The sequence below is a fragment of the Amblyomma americanum genome, chromosome 11 (genome assembly GCF_052857255.1).
Source record: "Amblyomma americanum isolate KBUSLIRL-KWMA chromosome 11, ASM5285725v1, whole genome shotgun sequence".
Taxonomy (NCBI): Eukaryota; Metazoa; Arthropoda; class Arachnida; order Ixodida; family Ixodidae; genus Amblyomma; species Amblyomma americanum.
The window spans coordinates 14,438,631-14,458,920 of record NC_135507.1 but is presented as its reverse complement, the minus strand read 5'-3'; the positions used below and the strand labels follow the sequence as shown (position 1 = coordinate 14,458,920).

Here is a 20,290-nt window from a genome sequence, read left to right as displayed (position 1 = left end):
CATTTTTTTCTGCTGGACGAAAACGGTGGGCTGAGAATGGAGGGGGGGTGAGACGGAAGAAGGCCTGGGAGGCACAGCAGACAGCGCGTTTGAAGAGCCCGGGGTTTTTACGAGTAATTAAGTCTCCGGTGTTTCGTTTCCGAGGTCTTGGATATGCCCGCTCCCCTTTCCTAATTGTAATCTCGACACGCGAGCCTTCCTTTCGTGCAGACCAAGAAAGTACAGGGACAAGGAGGAAAGAGGCAGAGTGGGTGCCGGAGGTACTCTAGGTATCTTTTTTTTTTTGTCCGTTTAAGACGCGCGTGTATCCTTTTCGACAAGCTGTACGCTCTACCCTTTGTCTCTAAGCGCTTTTCCATCTTTTTTTTTTCTGGTCGATGCGCTTTGTTTTCAGGTTCCTTGCTTGTTTCTGGAAGCAACCTGGTACGGCTCATCGGACTGTTCACTAGCGCGTTCAGCACGGGGTCGTTGTTGACAGGAAGCTGTCAGTCACGAAATATTCGATTCACTGATTTTTCTTGCAGTGTGTGTTTGTGTGCGTGTGCATGTATGCATGTGTGCGTGTCCCTGTGCATGTGTGTGTGTGCGTCTGTTTGCACATATGCGTGCTTTTATGTGTTTTAGAGAATCCATATTGTACCGGTATGAGTATTTCTTCTGTCATCAGCACCTCGCGCCTAATGAACTGGTGGCGTCATCCGACCAAGAGAGAAAAGACAGAATGGCCATGCTCCGTGGGCACTTCTTGCAGCAGCACATTTAGCTACGCTTCGCACCCTATACGGTTCTGGTTATCTACTTTGGCGAGCCATTGACGTGAGACATAAGCCCATGCTGATCTCGGCACTAACGCATGGCCGTGCATAAGCTCCTCTGTACTTGTCTTTCTCGAGTTGAGCACTGTTCTCTCTTCGCGCATTCAAAGTCCAGGAATGTGATGTTGGCGCAGCATATTCTGTACCATGCATAGAGCGTCAAGCTCAGCCACTGCAAGAAGACTGAAGCACACAGTAGCTTTGAAAACAAAATAACTATCTGACTGTAGTTACAACTCCAGTATCTCAATTTGTACGTTAACTTTGCGGCTCTTTGAAACAATAATTTCTAAAGGCATCGTGCACAGTTCGATGCATCTTCCTTCTTTGAAAATTCCTGGAAATTGACTTCAGCACAGCAAAGACACTACGCGCGTTCTGTCCAGGAGGGTCCGGAGCGTTAAGCAAAAGTATACACTGCATCTTCGTGGTACATGGCTTTGAACTTTTTTTTCTTCGCGCCTTCTAAGAGGCAAGCAGCTTCACGCCATTCCTCACACGCGGTTCTAGCAATATATGTATATATTTATATATAAGCATAACGAAACGGTGCCCTCAAAACTGGTTTCGCTGTGCACTTCGCGTCTGAATAAACTGACCAACAATGTTGAAGAAAGGAACAGCGAAAGGAATACCATGAATGTTTCGAGCCGCCCAATGTACAAGCCCGGTGTAAACTGCCTCCTGTTGTTTTATTTATTTTGCTTTTTCGATAAAAGTTACCGGACTGCTGCGACACAGAAGCTTAGATCTCGCTTTTAAACGTTCCCTTGATAGCGACATAGTGCAACAACATCGTGGACTTCTCGTGAGTCCGATCGCATAAAGTCACGGGGCTGAAATGCAAAGGCATCAACACAGGCAAACTGAAAGGAGCAGCAAGGTGACCTTTTGACCTTAAGAATGTGAAACTCTTGCATGCTGTTATGCCAGATAGTTACGTTTTCTGTCGACAAACATGTAAGCTCTTACTAAATATCTATCGGCGAACATTACATTGAACCTGGCAAACGAAAGTACGGTAAAGAAAAAATTTCCCTCTTGGATGACCCACAGAAACGCAATCTGAAGTACATGGTTATAATTTCGCACCCTCACATTTTTTTGCCATAAGAAGTAATCCTTCATAAGCGAGATCACACAAGTTCTATGACTAGGTCTCGATATTGTTTTGTTTCTCTGCTCTTTTTTTACTTTAATTCGTATTCTTTACTCTGGACTATAGGGACTTCCTGGCATCAGCCGAGTTTTTCAAAGCCCCACATTTGTACAATGATTCGGCAGGCAGCTGAAAACAAAAACGAAAACCTCTCCGCAAATATTCAAAGGGAACAGCTGAATAATCACCGACTAGAATTTGAGCATGTACGTAAGCAGCCCTGCGATAATTTTCTGACAGAGGTGTTGCAGGGCTTTTGCATGGTAGGTAGCATTGCCTCCATATATGCCGACACATTAAAGCATAACAGCATGAGACATTTTTCGATGCCTTCGCCTTTCCTGAAGAAGATGATGCCTGTGGCTCACTTATGCATCTTACATGAGACAGCTAGTTCGTCTTTGACATCAAAATGCATCGCGTGTTGCTCGTCTATTACACAAAAGAAAGGACAAACAAACAAGGGGAAAGTAGGAAAAACTCACAAGAGTAGTACACAACCAAGAAATATGTTGCACTTGAATCGACGCGTCATACGCAAGTGGCATACACACGCAAGCACACAAGCACTCACAAAGCACTGGGCTCACGGTTCACGATGCAGAGTGCCACCTAGGGCTAAGGGTGCGAACCACCGGCCTCTAAGAGAGACATCAACAACAGGTCATCGAACCTAAACGACACGCACACACGCACATTTGGGATACCGGCCAACCCCGCCTAACCATTTTCCTCCATTATTTTGTTGGGTGAGAAGGAAAAGGGACCAAGGCGGCAGCAACGCGTGGGTTAGACCGGGCGTTCGACGAGTATCACCAGGGAGCTTAAGCCTAACGACGCCGGAGCGGGCACCGCGCCCGGGCAGGGTGGCGTCGCCGCACGTGCTTCGTCGCCGAGTGACGCGGTACGCGCTTAAGGTGTAACTCAGTGGGCAGGCGCACCACGCGTCTACGCGACGGAGCGCCTCTGCGTCCGAGACATGCGTGCGGATGGCAAACTCCACGAGCAGGAGCATCACGCGCCTACGCGTCTACATGCCTGCGTCTACCTGAGGCGCGCGCCGCCTACTGCGCACCCAACACGGACGCCGATATGTTTCGGCGCGTAGAGGCGTGGTGCACCTGCTCACGGAGTTAGGAAATTAGGCTATATATTCCTGTCTAGCCTGCCTTCTGGTGCCGGTTTCGGGTTGTCGAAGCAGGCCGTTCATTGAAAGGATTAGTAAGGCAGCGTGAAGTGTGTTTGGGCTAAGGCATCTGCCATGCGGCTTCTCTTCGAGGGGAATGTTTCAATGTGGGAGACGCGTTACTTCATGACTCGGAGCTGTGGTTCATTCCACAACTAGCCCAAGTCATCCTTCCCGTTGCCGATACCAAAGCTAGTATTCCCGTTCTTTTGAACAAAAATATGAAATGTTAGCATAAATCTGCGGTACGTCGAAGTGTATTTTTTTCGCTCAGAAATTATCGTCGGAGCGAATATGATTAGTGCGACGAAATTCGAAGAAAAGGCTCTTCTCGCATAGCAGGGTGCCTAAAATAGCACATTTTTTTTTGCAATGTTTAAGGAACGTATAACCCATTTAAGGAAAACCAGGGAGAATTGAAGCAACCAGCAATACAAAAGAGGACAGGCTATCATTATGCCAAGCATTGTGCTTCTTCATTCTTCCGCCAAGAAGGTAGGACACACTGCCACAGCGACTTGTACAGCTGGCTAGTCGGCCTTTGAACTTTTGATATCTTCTGTCCACCCTAAGCGTGCAGCACGTGCGGCGAGGCCTATAGCCACTGGCACTGACAGTGCACGGGTCTCCACCCGCCCAGCGACCTTGCTCAGGACACGTTGTAGCAGCTGTGCGGACAACTGCAACGCGTCAGCAAGCACTAGCAGAAAAAAGTAGCGCGACAGCCGGCAGCTGACGCTGCTCACTACCCACAAGCGAGTACACTGCTGCTCTGTTCTCCAGGTGCCAACTGTTTCCTCGCTTCCCGGAGCATGAATTGGCAGAACCGAGTCCACAGACCCGCCACGTACCGGGCAGCGACGGCAGCAAATTTATGCGTCAGGCGCGCGCGCGCGCGCTGCGCGCAACCCAGGTGGCGCTGCATACCATAGAGAAGCAGGGTGGAGAGGAGGCGCTTGATTCGTACATGTCCTCTACTGCTGCTCCCCCACGAGAGAAAGAGCGCCAAAGGAGACTGTTCAGTCCAGGGAGCGGTGTCGCTCTCTAAGCACGACGGGGGGCGTGTGCGTGTATCACCGTGGCGCGTTAATGTCCAGAGCGCATGCGCGCAGGTTACGCGACGGCTCCAGTGCACATCATCATATTGCTGCGCGCGCGGCTTCCCTGCCCTGTCCGTGGTAGTCGTCGCAGTGGTGCAGAGTGCCGGAGACGCGGACGAAGAGAGGTTCGGGAGGTTTCGGGTCGGTGCTTCAGCGGCGGCTGAGGCTGCACGGCGGCGCGGTCACGACCGGGAGTTAAGGTGAGGGCGAGGAGGAAGGGGGCGCTGCTGCTACGTGGAGGTTCCCTTGGCGCTCTTATCCGCCTCGTCCTGCCACTTGTCCTGCGAGCGGCGGCGCGCGTTCATGAAGAAGTTCCCCACGGTGCTGAGTTCGAGTCCCAGCTGCTGCGAGATGGTGATCTGCATCTCCTTGGAGGGCCGTTTGGTCTCCTTAAAAATGGCCTGCAGGGTGCGTCGCTGCAGGTCGGTAAAGACGAGCCGCGGCTTCTTGGGCTGGCTCTTGGCCGCCGGCCCGGCCGCACCCGCTCCACCAGGCGCATCCTCTTTCCGCTTGCAGGCTGCGCCAGTGGGGAGACGAGGCAAAAGAAAAAGCCACAGTTAGGGGACACAGTTCGGCCAATGCTAGCTCAAGACTACCTCTTGCCCAGCTAGTCTGTGACTATTCGGGCCGGGTGTACAGCAAGGGATACATTCTATACGGACAGGAGTAAAAAGGGGGTAAGCTGTCCTGTAGCACACACCCTTTTATAAAAGGGTATGAAATAGAGGACAGCTGACACCATTTTTACTCCGATGTAGACGTATTGTGTTTAGAGTATATAACACAACAACCAAAAAACTGATGAGATAATGGGCATAGTCCCAAATGTATTTCTTTTCTTTCTTCTGGTCCCAGCACATCTGCCAATAATACTAGCTATCATGAATTAAGCGGCAAAGAATAGCCGAATGCGTAATTGCAACATTTGGCCAGTCCGCTCTCTTTCATGACCGTCGCATGTTCGAACTTGCTTTTGCTTTTACTGTGCACTAACTTGCCCCGCACTCTGCGCTATTCTATTTTTGGACCAGCGTCAGAGTTTTACGGTAAACGCTCCAAAGCCGTTTCAATGTGTAGGCAGTCGTTCCCTGCCACTTTAACTGTTTTTATGAGACACGGTTTGGCAGGAATTACTATTAGGAGCTACTGTAGCTCAAAACACAGCCACAGAAACACGCTTTTAACTGACACTGCAGTTTACGAGTCAGGCATGCATTATAAAACTTACGCCAATACTGGTAATGCACACAATAACGATGCTTAACCGCAGCAATGATTAATTGCTATACAATTAACTAGCTCAAAATCAGCAAGGGTTGGCACGGGGGACTCAGTCCACTAGCCAACGTCTGGACAAGAGGACAAAGACAAATCATCTCTTAGAAACGTTTGCTAATGGGCTAAGGCTTCCCTCTCCCACCTTGCTCATCTTGTGTTTATCCTCCGTTATCTTGTGTGCTTTATCTTGGTAGTCTTCTTTGCCCTTTACCTAATGGGTACCATAGTATGGGCTTGCGATACGAGTGCTTGTGCTGTCGTATTTTGTTCATATCTTCGATTTGTGGGCGGTGTTACTTTTTACCCATCAATATAGCACACAAAAGCCCAGCAACAGGTTATGGTCTTAATGGGATGCCTATCGAAAAGGCTCTTAATGTTTTAACTTCAGGCGACTTAAGTTCGGTTGTCCAGAAGGAAATGCCACGACTGGCATAAAACCCCTAACACAGGCTGTTCTCAACACCAAGTCTAAGAAACTACGGCTACTGTGGATTCTACTGGGTTCTGAAGGAAGGGGATGTCTGCAGGCAATGCATGCACACCCAGGCAGCTTGTCTGTGAGGAATGCGTGCACAAATCCGCCACAATGAAGCATGCAAGCCCAGCTTTTCTGGCTATCACCAGATGGTGCCAACTGTCTGCCGCCAATTGCTAACACCGCGTAACAAAATGATATTTTCAAAAGTATTTTCGCAATTTTAAGATTAATATAGAGGCAGCTATGATGCTGCACGAACGTAGTGCTAATGATAGCCTACTCTATCTACGGGCGGAAAACCTGACTTCTAAATTGGTTCCTGCTCTCTCATGGAGTAGTTCTCGTGGCCATAAAAACCAATACGGTGTACCCAAACTTCGAAATTACAACGTTTATTCAAGATTTTCAGAGCCATACGGCACGTGATAGCAACAGCGTTAAATAGTTGTCCAGGTTTTCTGGGCTTGTAAGGAGGTCATCCATTAGCTCTTTATATCTGAATCCGGGTGACGAATATGACGGAGAGTTGCAATCTGAGTCAGTTGGTACATAGCCTTGATTAAATAAAGCAGTCAAAAGACGGACAAAGAAGACACAAAGCGTCGTCTCTTCTCTCGTCCCTTCTCTGTCATATGTCTTTTGACTGGTTCATTTATTCACGAATAAACCGGGCGTCCCAGTGAAGACTTTCAGTAATACTTAAATAAAAAAGGCTTGAAAGTTTTGAAGGCAATGTAGTGGCAGATGTGGCGGACGTCAGAACACAGGCGAATCGGATTCGATAGTCAGCTGGTTAGCTAAACTGAACCATTAACACCTTTTACAGTTATTTGCAAGACAGTAATTAGATATTTGTAGCTGGCCCACCCTTGCTAGGTGGTGTAGAGCAGTGAGCAGTCACCTGGGTGAAACAGAGAAGACTCCGTGTTACGTGTGCTCCCAAGTGACGTGCGCTTGTGGGTGTGGACACGTGTGTTCTAATGCCACACATTTTCCATTTAGCCTGCCCAGAAAGCCTGGATGTGTTGCGCCACAGTGCCTAGTGGAATAATATTTTCAGAAGCCTTAAAACTGATATGGTTATTATCGAGGCGCATAAATGTAACAGTTAATAGATTTAGTTATCCAGTTAATATTTACAATTTTGGTTAAACACGTTCTAGTTAGTACGATTTGCCAGGTTTCTGGATTCTGTCTACTCTAGCAGTAGAAATGACTATCTTTGTACATCGAATTGCGTATCTTCAAATATTACTGCGATCGCTCGTTGAACAACCTGGTTTAAAAAAAAAACGCGGCAAGCGGATCATTTGGCTTCACAATTGCTACACAGCGCTTATCTGAGCTAGCCTAAATAGCACCTATCTCAAATACCAATTAGAAAGCTTCGCTTAATAATTTTCCGCTCAATTTTTCTTAAAATTCAATTTTATCACATTCAAATTACTGTCATGTTGTAGAGAGCATGTTCCTTCCGTGAAAAGAATTTCGTCTTCTCAAATCCAAAATATCGTCTTCACACAGAACGGATGCTACATGAGCAAAAGAAATTTCATCCTCTGAACCTACAGAATTTTATCGTCTGCCCTCAAAAACTTCTTGCCTCTGAGCGGGTGTTACTTCCATGAAGGAATGCGCAGCGCCACTCGTTATAAAAAAAAACTTAGTCTCGGAAATTATGCTACATTACTTAAGGATAAAGACTAAGAACTACAAAAAAAAACAGATCTGCAGCTGGCCCCGAAACATCGCGTGACCGATCCCTTCCGCGCACAAATGCAAGCTCGTGAGTAGCCTGTCAATGCGTGTTCCAGAGACAAGAACGTAAGGAGGCGGCAGGCAGGTGCCTGAAAGGAGAAAACAGGGCGTGACGGGCTGTCGGAGGCGGTTGCCTCGTCCTCAGACCCACTGTAGACTACTCACATCTCGTGGGATACGTCGCACCTGGAATGCAAAAGCCCGTCACCACTTCAATCACTGAGTCCCTTTGGATCGCCATATTCTCCGTCTTTTGCAAATACCTTCTTATTCAGCGGTGTGAATGTTGGAGCAGGTCTCAGCGAATCCGCGCTCAAGTTCAGCAATACCGTTGGCACTTGCGAGAGTGTTAGTAATATCACGTTGTGCGTTAGAGAAGCCCAGGTAGTCGATATTAGGTCCGCAGCCCTCCGTTACGGAACCTTTGACAGCCGACAGTGTTGTTTATTATCAGTAGTATTCGTTTGATGGAGCATAGAATTGAAGATTAGAGAACGAAGGCGCCGTTACTACCTCATATAAGGTTAAAAATTTGACTATCCCGCGGCCACCAAAGAAGAAAAAAAAAACAGTCGAGATATGACTTGAGAGGAAGTGGTAGATAGCGTAAAGGAATAGCCATGCAGTGAACTGATGAGGATGGCGGTCAGATGAGACGGAACGATCAAGGTGGTAAAAGTAGACGACATGGGCAAGGCTGTCCTGTGCACGCCGACGCGCTGTACACCTCGTGCACCCTGCCCACCCTGTGCATCCTGTACACCTCCTACAATGGTGTACAAGGGTTCGACCTTGTGCACTATGTTCACAATAGTGCACAGAAGGCGCAAATTTTGCCCGTGTAAGTGAACAGAGAAAGAAGAAAATCATCACATCAACAAAAGAACAGCTCAGACAAAAAAAAAATCATAGCTAGCAGGTATACCCTTTTCATCTGCAGCTAGCCCGTGATAAATCCGCAATGTCGAATGCAGAGGAGTGAATAGGCTGCCGTTCTGCACAGGGCACAACAAAGGATATCAAAACCTGGCGACTCTGGAAAAGCAATACGCAAGAATGCATATTTGATGCAAGCTTGCTTATATCTATATACATATATATTATAAACCACATCCGTGCTATCCGCGGGTGGTGTAATCTGCAGCTTCACACCCGGTGAACTCGAAATGCGGAAATAAATGTGAAGCTTTCAGATTCTCACATAAAAACTCAAGGCTTTTATTTCGAGCCGCGACATGGGGGGAGAACCTCCACTGTCCGGCAACCATAGACAAATAAGAGGATAGAAATGCACACCGGCATTCTCATTCACACCAAGTCAACTTGCTGTTCCCTCCTTTTTTTTTTTACTATCGAACGCAGAGTCAGCAAGCGCGAAATCCCCGGATCATCCTCACAGAGGACTCGTCACCGTCTGCCTTCTCCATTTCTTGTGTCTACTTTCTGTGTCTATTTTTTAGCAGTATTCCACTGCTGAAGGTTTTCGTATGGACGTATTGGCAGCGCGTGGTGAAAAAAAATTCCTTCCGTCCAGTTCTTTGTCGAATGCGCACTTAATTCGTGGTATAGCTTTGAACGAATATTCAACTCAGAAAAGGCCTGAGCGAAACACGGAACACGTCTGAAGCGTAATTTTTGCTACAACATAAAAAACTGCTTCCCTGAGCTGCCTTGATATGTACGAGTGCTACTTTTTTTATTCTGCCTTAGAAACTCGCGTATTGACTAAATGCAGTTTGGATGGAAACTTTCGGGGATGATATGGCTGCTTACATGGAAGGGGTTCATATTACAGGCTGAAAAATGCTGATTTTTCTTGTTACGTTGGCAACATTTTTTTTTCTTTCTAATATGACCAAGAGTGCACCATCAATAACCAGGGTAGAGAGTATTATACGACATCCGAGTACTTTCTCACCTATCACTTCTTTGTTCTCTCACAAGTTGGCTTTCTCTCATAATAAAATTAATTGCGGAAAAGCACGCTCTACAAGCTTTGCAGGCAGAAAGGAACGGAAAATGCGTATGTAGCAGCCGAAATTCATTCAAGAGGGTTCCTGGTCCTCGACGCGAGGTAATGTCAATTTATTACAGTTTGAATTCCTCCGCTTCTGTAGAGATGAACTCGGTAAATCATGTTTAATGTTCGATAGTCGTTTTACTCAATTTTTAAGAACGTTCGCAAGCAAACCATATGCGTCGGCACAACTTAAACAACAGGGCGAGTACGCACAAAAACAAGTCTTAATTTTAATATATCTGATTGAAGCAGAAGAACTATTATTATACTTTATTGGGCCTTCTCATTTCCATATGAAATTTCCATAGGAAATTTACGGTACCTTCTCACCTATCCCTTCTTTGTTCTTTAACAAGTTGGCTTTCTCACATAATAAATTACACTGCGGCAAAGCACGCTCTACAGGCTGCTCAAGCAGCCAGGAACGGAAAATGCGTATGTAGCAGCCGAACTAAATTCAAGACCGTTCATGGTCCTCCACGCGAGATAATTTCAGTTTATTCTAGTTTGCATTCCTCCACTTCTATTGAGATCAACTCGATAAATCATCTTCAATGTTCTATAGTTGTTTCACTCAATCTCCTTTAAGAACGTTCGCAAGCAGACTATATGCATCAAAACAACAGGACGAGTACGCACGAAAACAAGTCTTAATTTCAATATATCTGGTTGAAACAGAAGTATCTTTGTTCTCTACTGGGTCTTCTCGTTTGAATATGGAAGCATTGATGCAATTTACGGCACAAACATGTGCGATCGTTCACAGCAACAAATACACACGAACCTCTTGGATAAGTTAACACCGTTTCTGAGTCTTCAATTTAACATTTAGAAAAGGCGTATTCTTTTGTCCATCTATTGATTCCCTTGACTATTTATTTATTAGACATACGACTTTCGTACTCCCTTTCTGCGGTGGACTGGGATTATATTAAAGCGTCAGTAAAGGGCGCGAACATAGTGAAAATTTGTGAGCAGCTTTCTCACATTTTCTGGCTGAACGTTCGCAAAACGCGGTAATTGTCACGTGAACCACGTTGCTCGCGCAGGATGGCATCGTGCCGCAGGGGGTGCGAAGTAATAAGTGTGTCTCTCAGATCAAAATACACGAGAACTGCCAAACCTATATAACTATTCCAGTCAATCAATTCAGAGAAAGCGTTATATCCGGCGAACCGGTTTCTCTTAAAGGAAATTTTAAACAATGATGATACTGCTACTAATAATATTAACAGTAATATTAAAATGACCACACATGTCAAGACGACCTGCAGGTCGGAATAAAGGTTCGAATCAGTGTTCTGATTTATGGCCGCGTCAGAACGCTTGCATAAATTAATTCTTGCTAACACCGCCCATGAAGGTCGGTGCAGATTGCACATACAACAAAATAAAAGCAACCAACCACATTGAACCGAACTCGGACTTAATTCAACGCCAAGCTTCTCTACAGCCACACAACAAACCTAATGAAGGGAAGCCAACACAAGCATAAAAAATCGGTAATGGTTAGAGCCCTGCCGGCAGCCCGAAAAATTTCATGCTCCAAACAAAAAAAGAAAGAAAGAAAGCAAGAAAAAACAAAATCAAGGACGCGAACTATGGTCAGAAAGTCACGTCGTGGGTGTTTCAGTTGACACTGGGCCCGCCGCGTCGTTTCGCCGTCTAACGAGGGTCTCCCGCCGGGCGCTCTAACGCAATTACGAATTCCTCACGAACACCCCAAGGGAGTGTTCGCTGGACAGTGGAATTCGTGCGGGAAAGGAAGGTTGGGGGAGAAGGGGGGGGGGGGGGGGGCACTGCGGTCAGACCGCATCGGCGCTGGTCAGTGCACGGGAAGGTCTCCAGGCCGAAGCCACCGCAGGTATTGCCTCGGCTTCGTTCGGAGCAATGCATAGAACGACATTGGAAGCGTTGCTGTCGTATCGACACGCGCAAGCACGGCGGTGCGTTTTCTTAATCTCTACATCAGAGGCACTCATGAAGTAGAAAGAAACATGAGAAATTTAACAGCTATCTCCGCTAGAAAATAAATAAATCAAACAAAGAAAAGCGCATTGCACAAAAATGGCAGTCACTGCTGGTTAGGAGAGCTCTTAATTTGTTTATTGCTTTTTCTATACGGTCGTCCTTCCTGTAATTATGACGTGAAGGAGACGTGCTACCGTGGGCCGTCATCATATTCAAGTATAACGCTTCTCGTCATTGCTCCAAGCGTCCGACGGTGATTAACCGGTACCGGCCCAAGCCCCGAGTGAGGGGGCTCGCCAGCTCACCGTAACGCCGCTGATTTCAGTGGACAAAGGACTAGACGCCGGATCCGTGCGCCGAGTTAAAATTAATGAAGACAGTAATGATCCCCCGAAGCACGGCCTCTCCTAAGACCGGTATACACAGCAATTAGGGACGATCACTAAATACACACTCATAAAAAAAAGATAAGCGCTCAATTCACAGGCTGCCTCTCTGGGTTGGCAGCTGCGAGGACTTATCGCAGCAGCAGGGACGTGCGATCGCTTGCTTTTTTTCTTTTTTGAACTTTTTATTCCTTTTCATTAAACAAATTAAGCGGTAGTAGCAGGTACGGAAGCGACAGTCTTGCCTGTTATGCGTCTTTCCCGCTGATGAATACGAATTTGACGTCCGCTTGCGGACTTGTGGACGGCCTGTTTTCTGTGTTTAAATAAGCTTACTCTTGAAGTATCATGAGTTCCTTACTTAGGGCTGCGTTGGTTATCAAGGCAGAGAAATCCGCATCCTCATATACCATAATAGCTCTCTTTGTCGAAATGCCCTTCTATCTTCGCCGAAATACCCTTCTATGGGTAGTCAATAGTTCATGTTTTTATTGGCGAGCTGTAACAAGATACTTTGCGGATTCAAATTTGTTCCGGACAATTTTAACTTGAATAGGTATTTTTCGCTATACACGAGGGTAACAGTACGACTGAGCACACTGAACCTGAAAGAGGGATGCATTGCCCTCCTCACATCACGGACTCTATGAAAACATCTCAAAAATTTGGACCATACGGATACCCTCCGCATGTTTAGCAGAACAAGGTAAGGTAACCGAAATATATCATCAATTCCTGAACAGAAATCACAGTAGCCCGTTTTTTGGACGTTCTCTCTGAAATTTACGCAGGAGCCTTTCCAATGCGACCGCAGTTACGTGCAGTTGGCTGATGTATAGAATATTTGCTTGGTCCTTGGAAAAAAAAAGAAACAGCGGCCAAATATCTTCAGGAAAAAAAATTACAGTTACCTTCAACAGATTTGCTTAAGGAAAGAAACGTCACTCACGAGTGCTTAAGCTGATTGAATATTTTGTAGTTTCAACATGACAGCGGTTCTTTTTGCACAAGTGAAAAAAAGAGCAAGAAAGAGAACACCAGGCAGAGTTGTTTCGAATGTGAGGTTTTCCGAAGTGACCCACCGGTATAATGACTTGCAGTGGTGTCCTTCAGTGCAGTTGTCAGGAATCAAACCCCACTGTTTAACCCCCCCAAACAGAGCGTTTTGCTGCCATGATTTGAGCGTCGGACGAAATCTCGCCGACTTGTAGGCGGGAATCTTGCTGACCGCATGTTCAAACAGCCTTTCCCATTGCTTTACCATCAAGAACACGTTTCCTTTAGTTAGCTAAACTCATTATTGTCGCCCCGTTTAAATCTCACTACAAGCATCCCACGAGCCTCTGGAAATTTTTGTGACTACAGAAAGCAAAAGTTGGAGCGCATATCTCGGGCAATTGTGGTAAGTAATAAATGCAGCCTTAATTTCTATCAGGGATCCCAGAGCTGCATGCAACGTAAATTGCAAAAAGAAAAATTTAAGGATGAGTAAACGTCAACTGTTTTCTATTAAACCTTTCTGTTTATTTTCTCTCTCATAGTCCCAAGTTCTTCATTTCTTCCTCCTTTCTTTTCTTTTTCCATTCTTTGTTTCTTTCCTTCCTTCGCTCACTTTGACAGAGTTTACTTACGAATAGTATATGCAGAGATTCATTGGACCTTATTTACTTTTTGTTTGATTTCTTTTGCGAGCAACAAAGATTTACGAACCCCTCAACATATTTTATCTAAAGCACAAGCAAAAATGCCGCGTTACGCAAGGTAGCCAAACCAAAGAAGAAGCTGACTGAAGTCCTGATTTCCACGCCTGCTTTTCGACCTCACCATCTTTTCTGTTTTCAGCTCTGCCACAAAAGCAAACAGCAAATCGCGACGAGCGCGTTGCGGTGGTTTTCCATTCCACAGAGTACCCAACAAACCTAAAGCCGTTATTCTTTCCGTTAAAGAAAGCCAGTCAGACTACACCAAGAAAGCCTCACCCCTATCGTCGCTTGCCTTTGGGCGCCAGTGCTGTTGCGTTCGTTCTTCACGCTACTTTTATCAAGCCCCCTCCTCTCCCGCCCCACCCCACCCCCCATTCTCACAAGCGAACCATCAAAGACACCACCAGCACCATCCGTAAGGCAACGCTCCGGCCATGCGCGCTATATGCGATATAACGTGGTTTCCCTTTCTTGGATAGTGTATATACTCAAGCACCTCTGAAAGCGCGCCCGCTCACTGACGCTAATTATTAATCCGATTTGGCACACCGCACGGCCAGCGCTTTCCACAGAGCTGCCACCTCGTTCGAGGTGACGCGGACGACGCTACCGCCGCTCCGACCATCCTCTCCATACCGCGGTATCGCGGGGACTGCCATATCTGCCGCTATACGCACATGAGTGAGCAGAGGGAATCTAATTACGACACCTCCTGTCTCTCTCTCGCTCTCTCATTCTCCCCGCGTTCCGCAACGCCCTGCGTTCGAGCGAACTCTTGGTTCGTATCCCGCGCACTGTGTGCGGTTCTGCTCGCGAGCGTACGCGTGTCGACAATGGTAACGGAGCAAGCTCCAGTTGTCAGTGCTGACGCGAGAAGACGTCAAAATAACGAGCTGGCTAGCTCGACGTCCACTTCGTTTTGACATCCACTCGAGCGCCCTCTAGACAGAGCGAACCTACGGTGGGCTCGTCTTATCACTGCGCGTAGCACAGCTTCGTCGCCGCCATCGCCGCCACAGTCGAGACCCCGACTCGGCTCTACAGCAGGGTGTAACGTCGGCAGCTCCAGCAGAGACGAGAAGCCAGGAGAGCAGCAGCGTTTCGCTCGGCACGGCAGACGACGTCGCCGGGCCGCAAGCAGCGCGGTGCGCGCAGAAAGAGAAGTCCAAATGGAAACAAATTCGCGCGCCACGGCGAACGCTGCATTAAAAGGCTTTTAGGCAAATAGCGACGGCACGACGCCTTCTTCCAAGCTACGCTCATCGTTTAGCTGCCGCTCGCTGTGACACGCTGATTCGAGCCTCTTTTCATTTTTTTTTTCTTGTACAGCAGCGCGGTAGGCGACGAGATGGCTATTGGGTCTGACGTCCCCCGATTCCCCGCCGCGCTTGCCCTAACACGGAGGGCAACCTACTGTGCGCCCCCCTCCCCTTGACGGCCCCATCATCAAAAGCCCATCGCATCGCGAACTCTGCCACGCTGGAATACGCACGCTCTAGCCTCTGCGCGATGGGCGAACGACGCGAGCAGGTTTTCAAACAGGCAGCGTCCAAACTCCTTGTTGCAGGTGACGCGAGTTTTCGTTGCGGTGCTCCTGAAATAAGGACAGCAGCCAGGGTTTTGAGTTGGGACGATTGGCGACTGCCGGACAAACGTAACTTTAAGCCAGCGTCCGTTGTTTGTTTCGGCGGCTGCGATATGAGAGATGTTATCAGGAGGAAACTAGACGGGGGGGGGGGGGGGGTGTATGTCGTAAGGGCCTACTTCCGTGTTCAACTGTTTGCTAAAAAAAATTGGGCAACACCGCCATGAGACGAGAAGAAGTTGCTTGTGCGAGTGTCCCGTCTCTGTTCGTGTGATCCATGCGAGACTAGGTGTACGTGCAATCATATAGAAGAGAGTAGGATGAGCCACACAGTTATCGCGATCGGTGCAGCTGGAGGAAGGAAAGCCTGCTGGAATCCTTCTAATAATCGCAATGGTCCTATAACTTAATCGAGAAGTTACTGCCCTGCATGAACAGGATATTTCAGCAAGCCTCAGTTCAGATACCTGCAGAACATGTCACATTACATGTAACGGCTGTGTTGTTGACTAAAGTTTCACGATGAAGTTATATGAAGATAAAATGCGACCTCCAGCACTGTTTTTAACACCTGTCAACAGTTGCGAGCGTAGTAAGATCGGCGACAAGAAGACAGGACAGGACGTAAAAACAGACTCACAGTGAGTAACTCTGCGCTATTGTTAGCTCATTCAGAGCGTATGTACAGTCATGAGCAATATGAGAGGCAACAAGGTCTTCGCACAAAATTGCGAATATTCTTATTATTTCTCCACTAAATTTGAAAATATATTCTCGTATTATGCGCAAAGGAAAAAATTAGAAAAAGATAAAACTATGCTTGTTGCACATGATTGCGGAGTAATCAACAAATGGATGTTCTAATCTTGTTCCCTCTCGCATTGCTCACGACTGTACAGTGAGAAATCCTAAAACGCTATTACATCTGGAAAGCAAAGATGCGGGCGCAAAATAAGCCGAAGTATACATAAGAAAAGCGTTGCTATGTCTTGTTATGACGCAGTGAGACTGCTGTTCATGACATTTCAGTGAAAAGGATATTAAGGATTCTTTATCATGCTGGCGAATTGTGAGCGACATCGGTAAGCTTTACCCGCGCTACTATGGATGCTCACGAGGTGAATGAAACAATCTTGGGTTCCCCCCCCCCCCCCCCCCCCCAAAAAAAAAAAATCATGAACAACGATTTTTAACGCAGAAATGCCTTTCACGGTTCGCGCGTCAGACTTACAACCACTTTTTACGTCCCAACTTAACAATGACATTTCTTACTCAACCCTGCAGATTTCCCCTTTATAATATTGTGTAAGTAGCATCCCAGACTCACGCCGAAGGTGTCTGGTGTCCACAAAATTATTAAGAAAACTCGTTCAGCCTGGAGGAAGCGTAGCTGCCGGCAAACCGAGAAGGCACAGTGCCAACATCCGATCGCGAAGCCGTCGAATTCTGATCTGTTGTTGTTTTTGTTAGCCTATCAAAAGATGGCACATACCAATAATGGGAGATCGGCCAAGAATCGGGTGACTATTCACCTGTATTCTGGTAATTAAAATGAAAAGCACGTGGGAAAGCAACACCGGAGGATTCTTCTTCATGAAGATCTGCTCGCACCCGCCAGGCATGCTGGGGTATGTCTTCTGCAGCCGGGCACAGCGCTGCGCGCTACAATATTAAAGGCCACCCATGCCTTTACAAGCGCGCACTGAATGTATGCTCCCGCGTATTTTACGCCGCAACACACAGTCAAGTGGGCAAGAAGATACGTTATCCGTATTATTCATGAGAGTTTTGAAGAATTGGAAGATAAAAAATGGAAAGAAGTATAGTAGAGAATGCACTACGTAGCCTCGATAGAACACAGAGGCTTTCACGGGCGATAGACCTACACCGATCTGTGACGAAAGCAAGATGTGACCGCGTTGCTGTCGCCGGCTCTTGATAGCTGCTTGGGGTACGACCCATAGAAATGCATGCAAAAAAAAAGTTTTCCAACTAGTTTTCTGATTTTGCAAGACACCTCCAAAGTCGTGGGTATGTTAACAGAAGCCGAGTACATCTGAGAACACAATATTCAAGTATGCTAAGCCAATATATGCCAATATGCAAAGCCGAAGTAATTTTACAACACCGCAATGCGTGCCGGGATTACTCTGGTGCGGGGTACCGGGCGTGAGCGCAGCCCCATAGAAACAGACGTTAAGGAAACTTACCAATATTATTTTATCATTGCACAATGCACCTATTAATGTCGTTTGACGTTCGCTAACAGTTGCCTAGTGATTTTAAGAACATGACAAAGAATGCAACATAGTTTAGAAGACGATATCGTCTTAAAATATCACGATAAATGTATGTTGTGATGGTGGGCATACCTACAACGTCTAGGCTCTGTTCAGCTAGATGTTGCTCTGATAATCGCACAAGCTTCTCCTTAAGTCAGACATGCTGTCGTGCTCTACATTTTCTCTAAAATACAGTACTTCAAACTAGGTAACCTAAACACTTCTAGATGGAAGGCAGTTCTCAAAAGGCACGACAAGAGAAGCGCGCACCGTCGCAGACGACGGAGCAGGTAACAACCCCGCTTCCACTGACGTCCGTAAATGGTCCGTATGTTTGTCAACACAGTGTTAGTCCATAGGCAGTAATGTATTTCTGAAGTAGCTGGAGCGAGTGTTACGCGCCTGTATCAGCGATTCTTTAAACAGAAAATATTTTAACCATCATTTCCGCAGAGAGAGGGCCGTCCCCTGTCCAAAAGGTCTGCTTGCACGTACGAGTAAGCAAACCTAGTAAGTAGCAAACCATGCAGCCTACTTACGCTACACAAAGACGGTAGAATCTAGCGAAATTTTCAACTTTCATTAAGCAACGACCACGCACGATGTTACAATGTGGCTTCTTACAGCTGTTGGACGCTCTCGCCACAGATTACATACTCTTAGCAGCAATTTACGAAGCAATTGAAAGTTAGTAAAAGTTATGTAAGAGAGACTCCGTTGGTTATCACGTTTTATCCTAAAACTTACGTTAACCTATCTCCAAATGCAGATATTTGAGCGCCTGCGTAAGATTTCGCGACCGTATTAAGTACTAGAGATAGAATGGCTCTGAATTGAGAGCCGTGACGACAGCCGAGCCTCCTAAAACCATCCCTACGACGAGTTCCAAATGAAGGAAACATAATACCACCGTTTTCATTTGGACCGTAGCTCCGAATGATGCGCAGAGTTTGTTCCAGAAAAAGAATACCTCGCGTAAGTTCGCAAGAAAAAGAAGAGACGTCTCCGGGAGGGGAAAGGCACATATTTCCAATTCCAGACAGATTTCACTCGTTGTTGTTCCTATCTCTCAGCGCAGGGACGCGTATTCAACTTTGCTACGGCAAAGCTCCTCACTCGCCTCAGGCTGCATAGCGTACTGAACTTCCTCCGCGTTTCCGCGCCGACTGCGTCCAAACAGAAAACAGCCAGTTCCAAATTTGCGTTCCAGCAAAGCCTGCAGAAACGAGGAACTCGACGCATCGCGCAGAAGCCCTTCCATTTCGTCGCAGCGACAGGTCGCTCATTGTCTCGGCAAGCGATAGGGTTTCGGACGGGGAGGACAGCAGAGAGGCGGGCAATGCGCGCGTCCTAGGTTCGAATCTCATTCCCTAACTTCCTCTCCTAGGTCTCTCTCCCTAAAACAGTCTCTACCCCTTTCCTTCCCTCTATCCCTATTTCAGCCCTCCCTAAAACGGGGACACGTGGTCGGTGCCTGCGAGACGCTTGCTCGCAGGCACCGCAGTGAGGCAGGGCTTTGCAGTGGGGTACGTATCCACGCCCGCTTTCTAGGGCTGGGCCAATGAGCGACGCGATACGGTGACGGCCTCTCGAAAGCGCTGCTGACGAAGGCGACGGTCGGTAGGCAGCGGCAAATAGCTCCGGCAGCGCGCCCGCCCTGTATGCGGCAAACACGAGGCCGGGTACATCGGAAACGCGATAGCGAGTTTGGCTTCCCTCTCCCATCTGTCCTCGCACCATATCCCTCACCCTCTTTCTGCCGTATACTCGGTGACACGAACGAACACGCACACACGCACACACGCACGCGCTTAATATTTTGCAGTATTTCATTATTTTCCACGGTCCTCTTTTGTCTAGCGCAGCCGTAGCTTTTAATCAAGCGTCGTCGCACATTTTTTCTCACTCGCCCTGAGCACTTTTTTTTATCTCTGTCCTCTTAGAATCTTTCTTTTCTCTGCGTTTTTTTTTTGTCCTTTCTTGGCGAAACATTTTTACGCTTTACTTTGTTTGCGGGTGATCAATGTGGCCCCGTCGTTTCTCGGGACCAAAACCCACCGACGACTGACGTGCGAGACGAGTGGGAAGGGTGACGGGAGGGTGTGTGTGTGTGTGTGTGTGTGTGTGTGTGTGCGTGTGTCCGTGGGGGGGGGGGGGTGGAAGGAGCAAAAACAGAATTAAGTCGGTTCGATTTTCTATCGACCCGTAATAATGCAAATCATCGATCTCGCCAGCCCCTCGGCACGATCGAAAAATCCATGAGAGCCCGCGCCGAAGCCTGCTAGCCCGGCCGCGCCAAAGTTTGTCAGTGGGAGGCAGGAGAGAGAATGGTGGGGAAGAGGGGGGGGGGAGCAGTCCGGAGTCTCCGTGTGCGTTTGTGTCTATCTGTGTGAGGCGCCTCGTGTTGTGGGTTCCGGGAAAGATTTTCGCCTCCTCTCCTGCCGCCGTACGTTCGATGAGAGAGCGCGAGAGAGGTTGAGTACTCCTCGCAGAGGCAGAAGTGGAGTTGTTCCGATATCGGGTGAGAAGGAAACAGCGCGGGCCGCTTTCGCACCCGACGCCGAGG

At 47.4% G+C, this 20,290-nt stretch overlaps 1 protein-coding gene across 3 annotated transcripts in view; it reads right to left on the bottom strand.

Annotated features, from left to right (window-relative positions):
* Nucleotides 1–285: 285 nt before the first annotated feature.
* LOC144109932 (uncharacterized) overlaps nt 286–20,290 on the bottom strand; it is a 150,410-nt gene continuing 130,405 nt past the window's right edge. Inside the window, exon 3 of one of the 3 annotated variants that reach the window (XM_077642700.1) lies at nt 286–4,777. In XM_077642700.1, the coding sequence (XP_077498826.1) occupies nt 4,491–4,777 (287 nt within the window). In that variant the 3' untranslated portion in view covers nt 286–4,490. The remainder of the gene's footprint in view (nt 4,778–20,290) is intronic. The other 2 variants (XM_077642699.1, XM_077642701.1) reach the window with 2 other exon arrangements.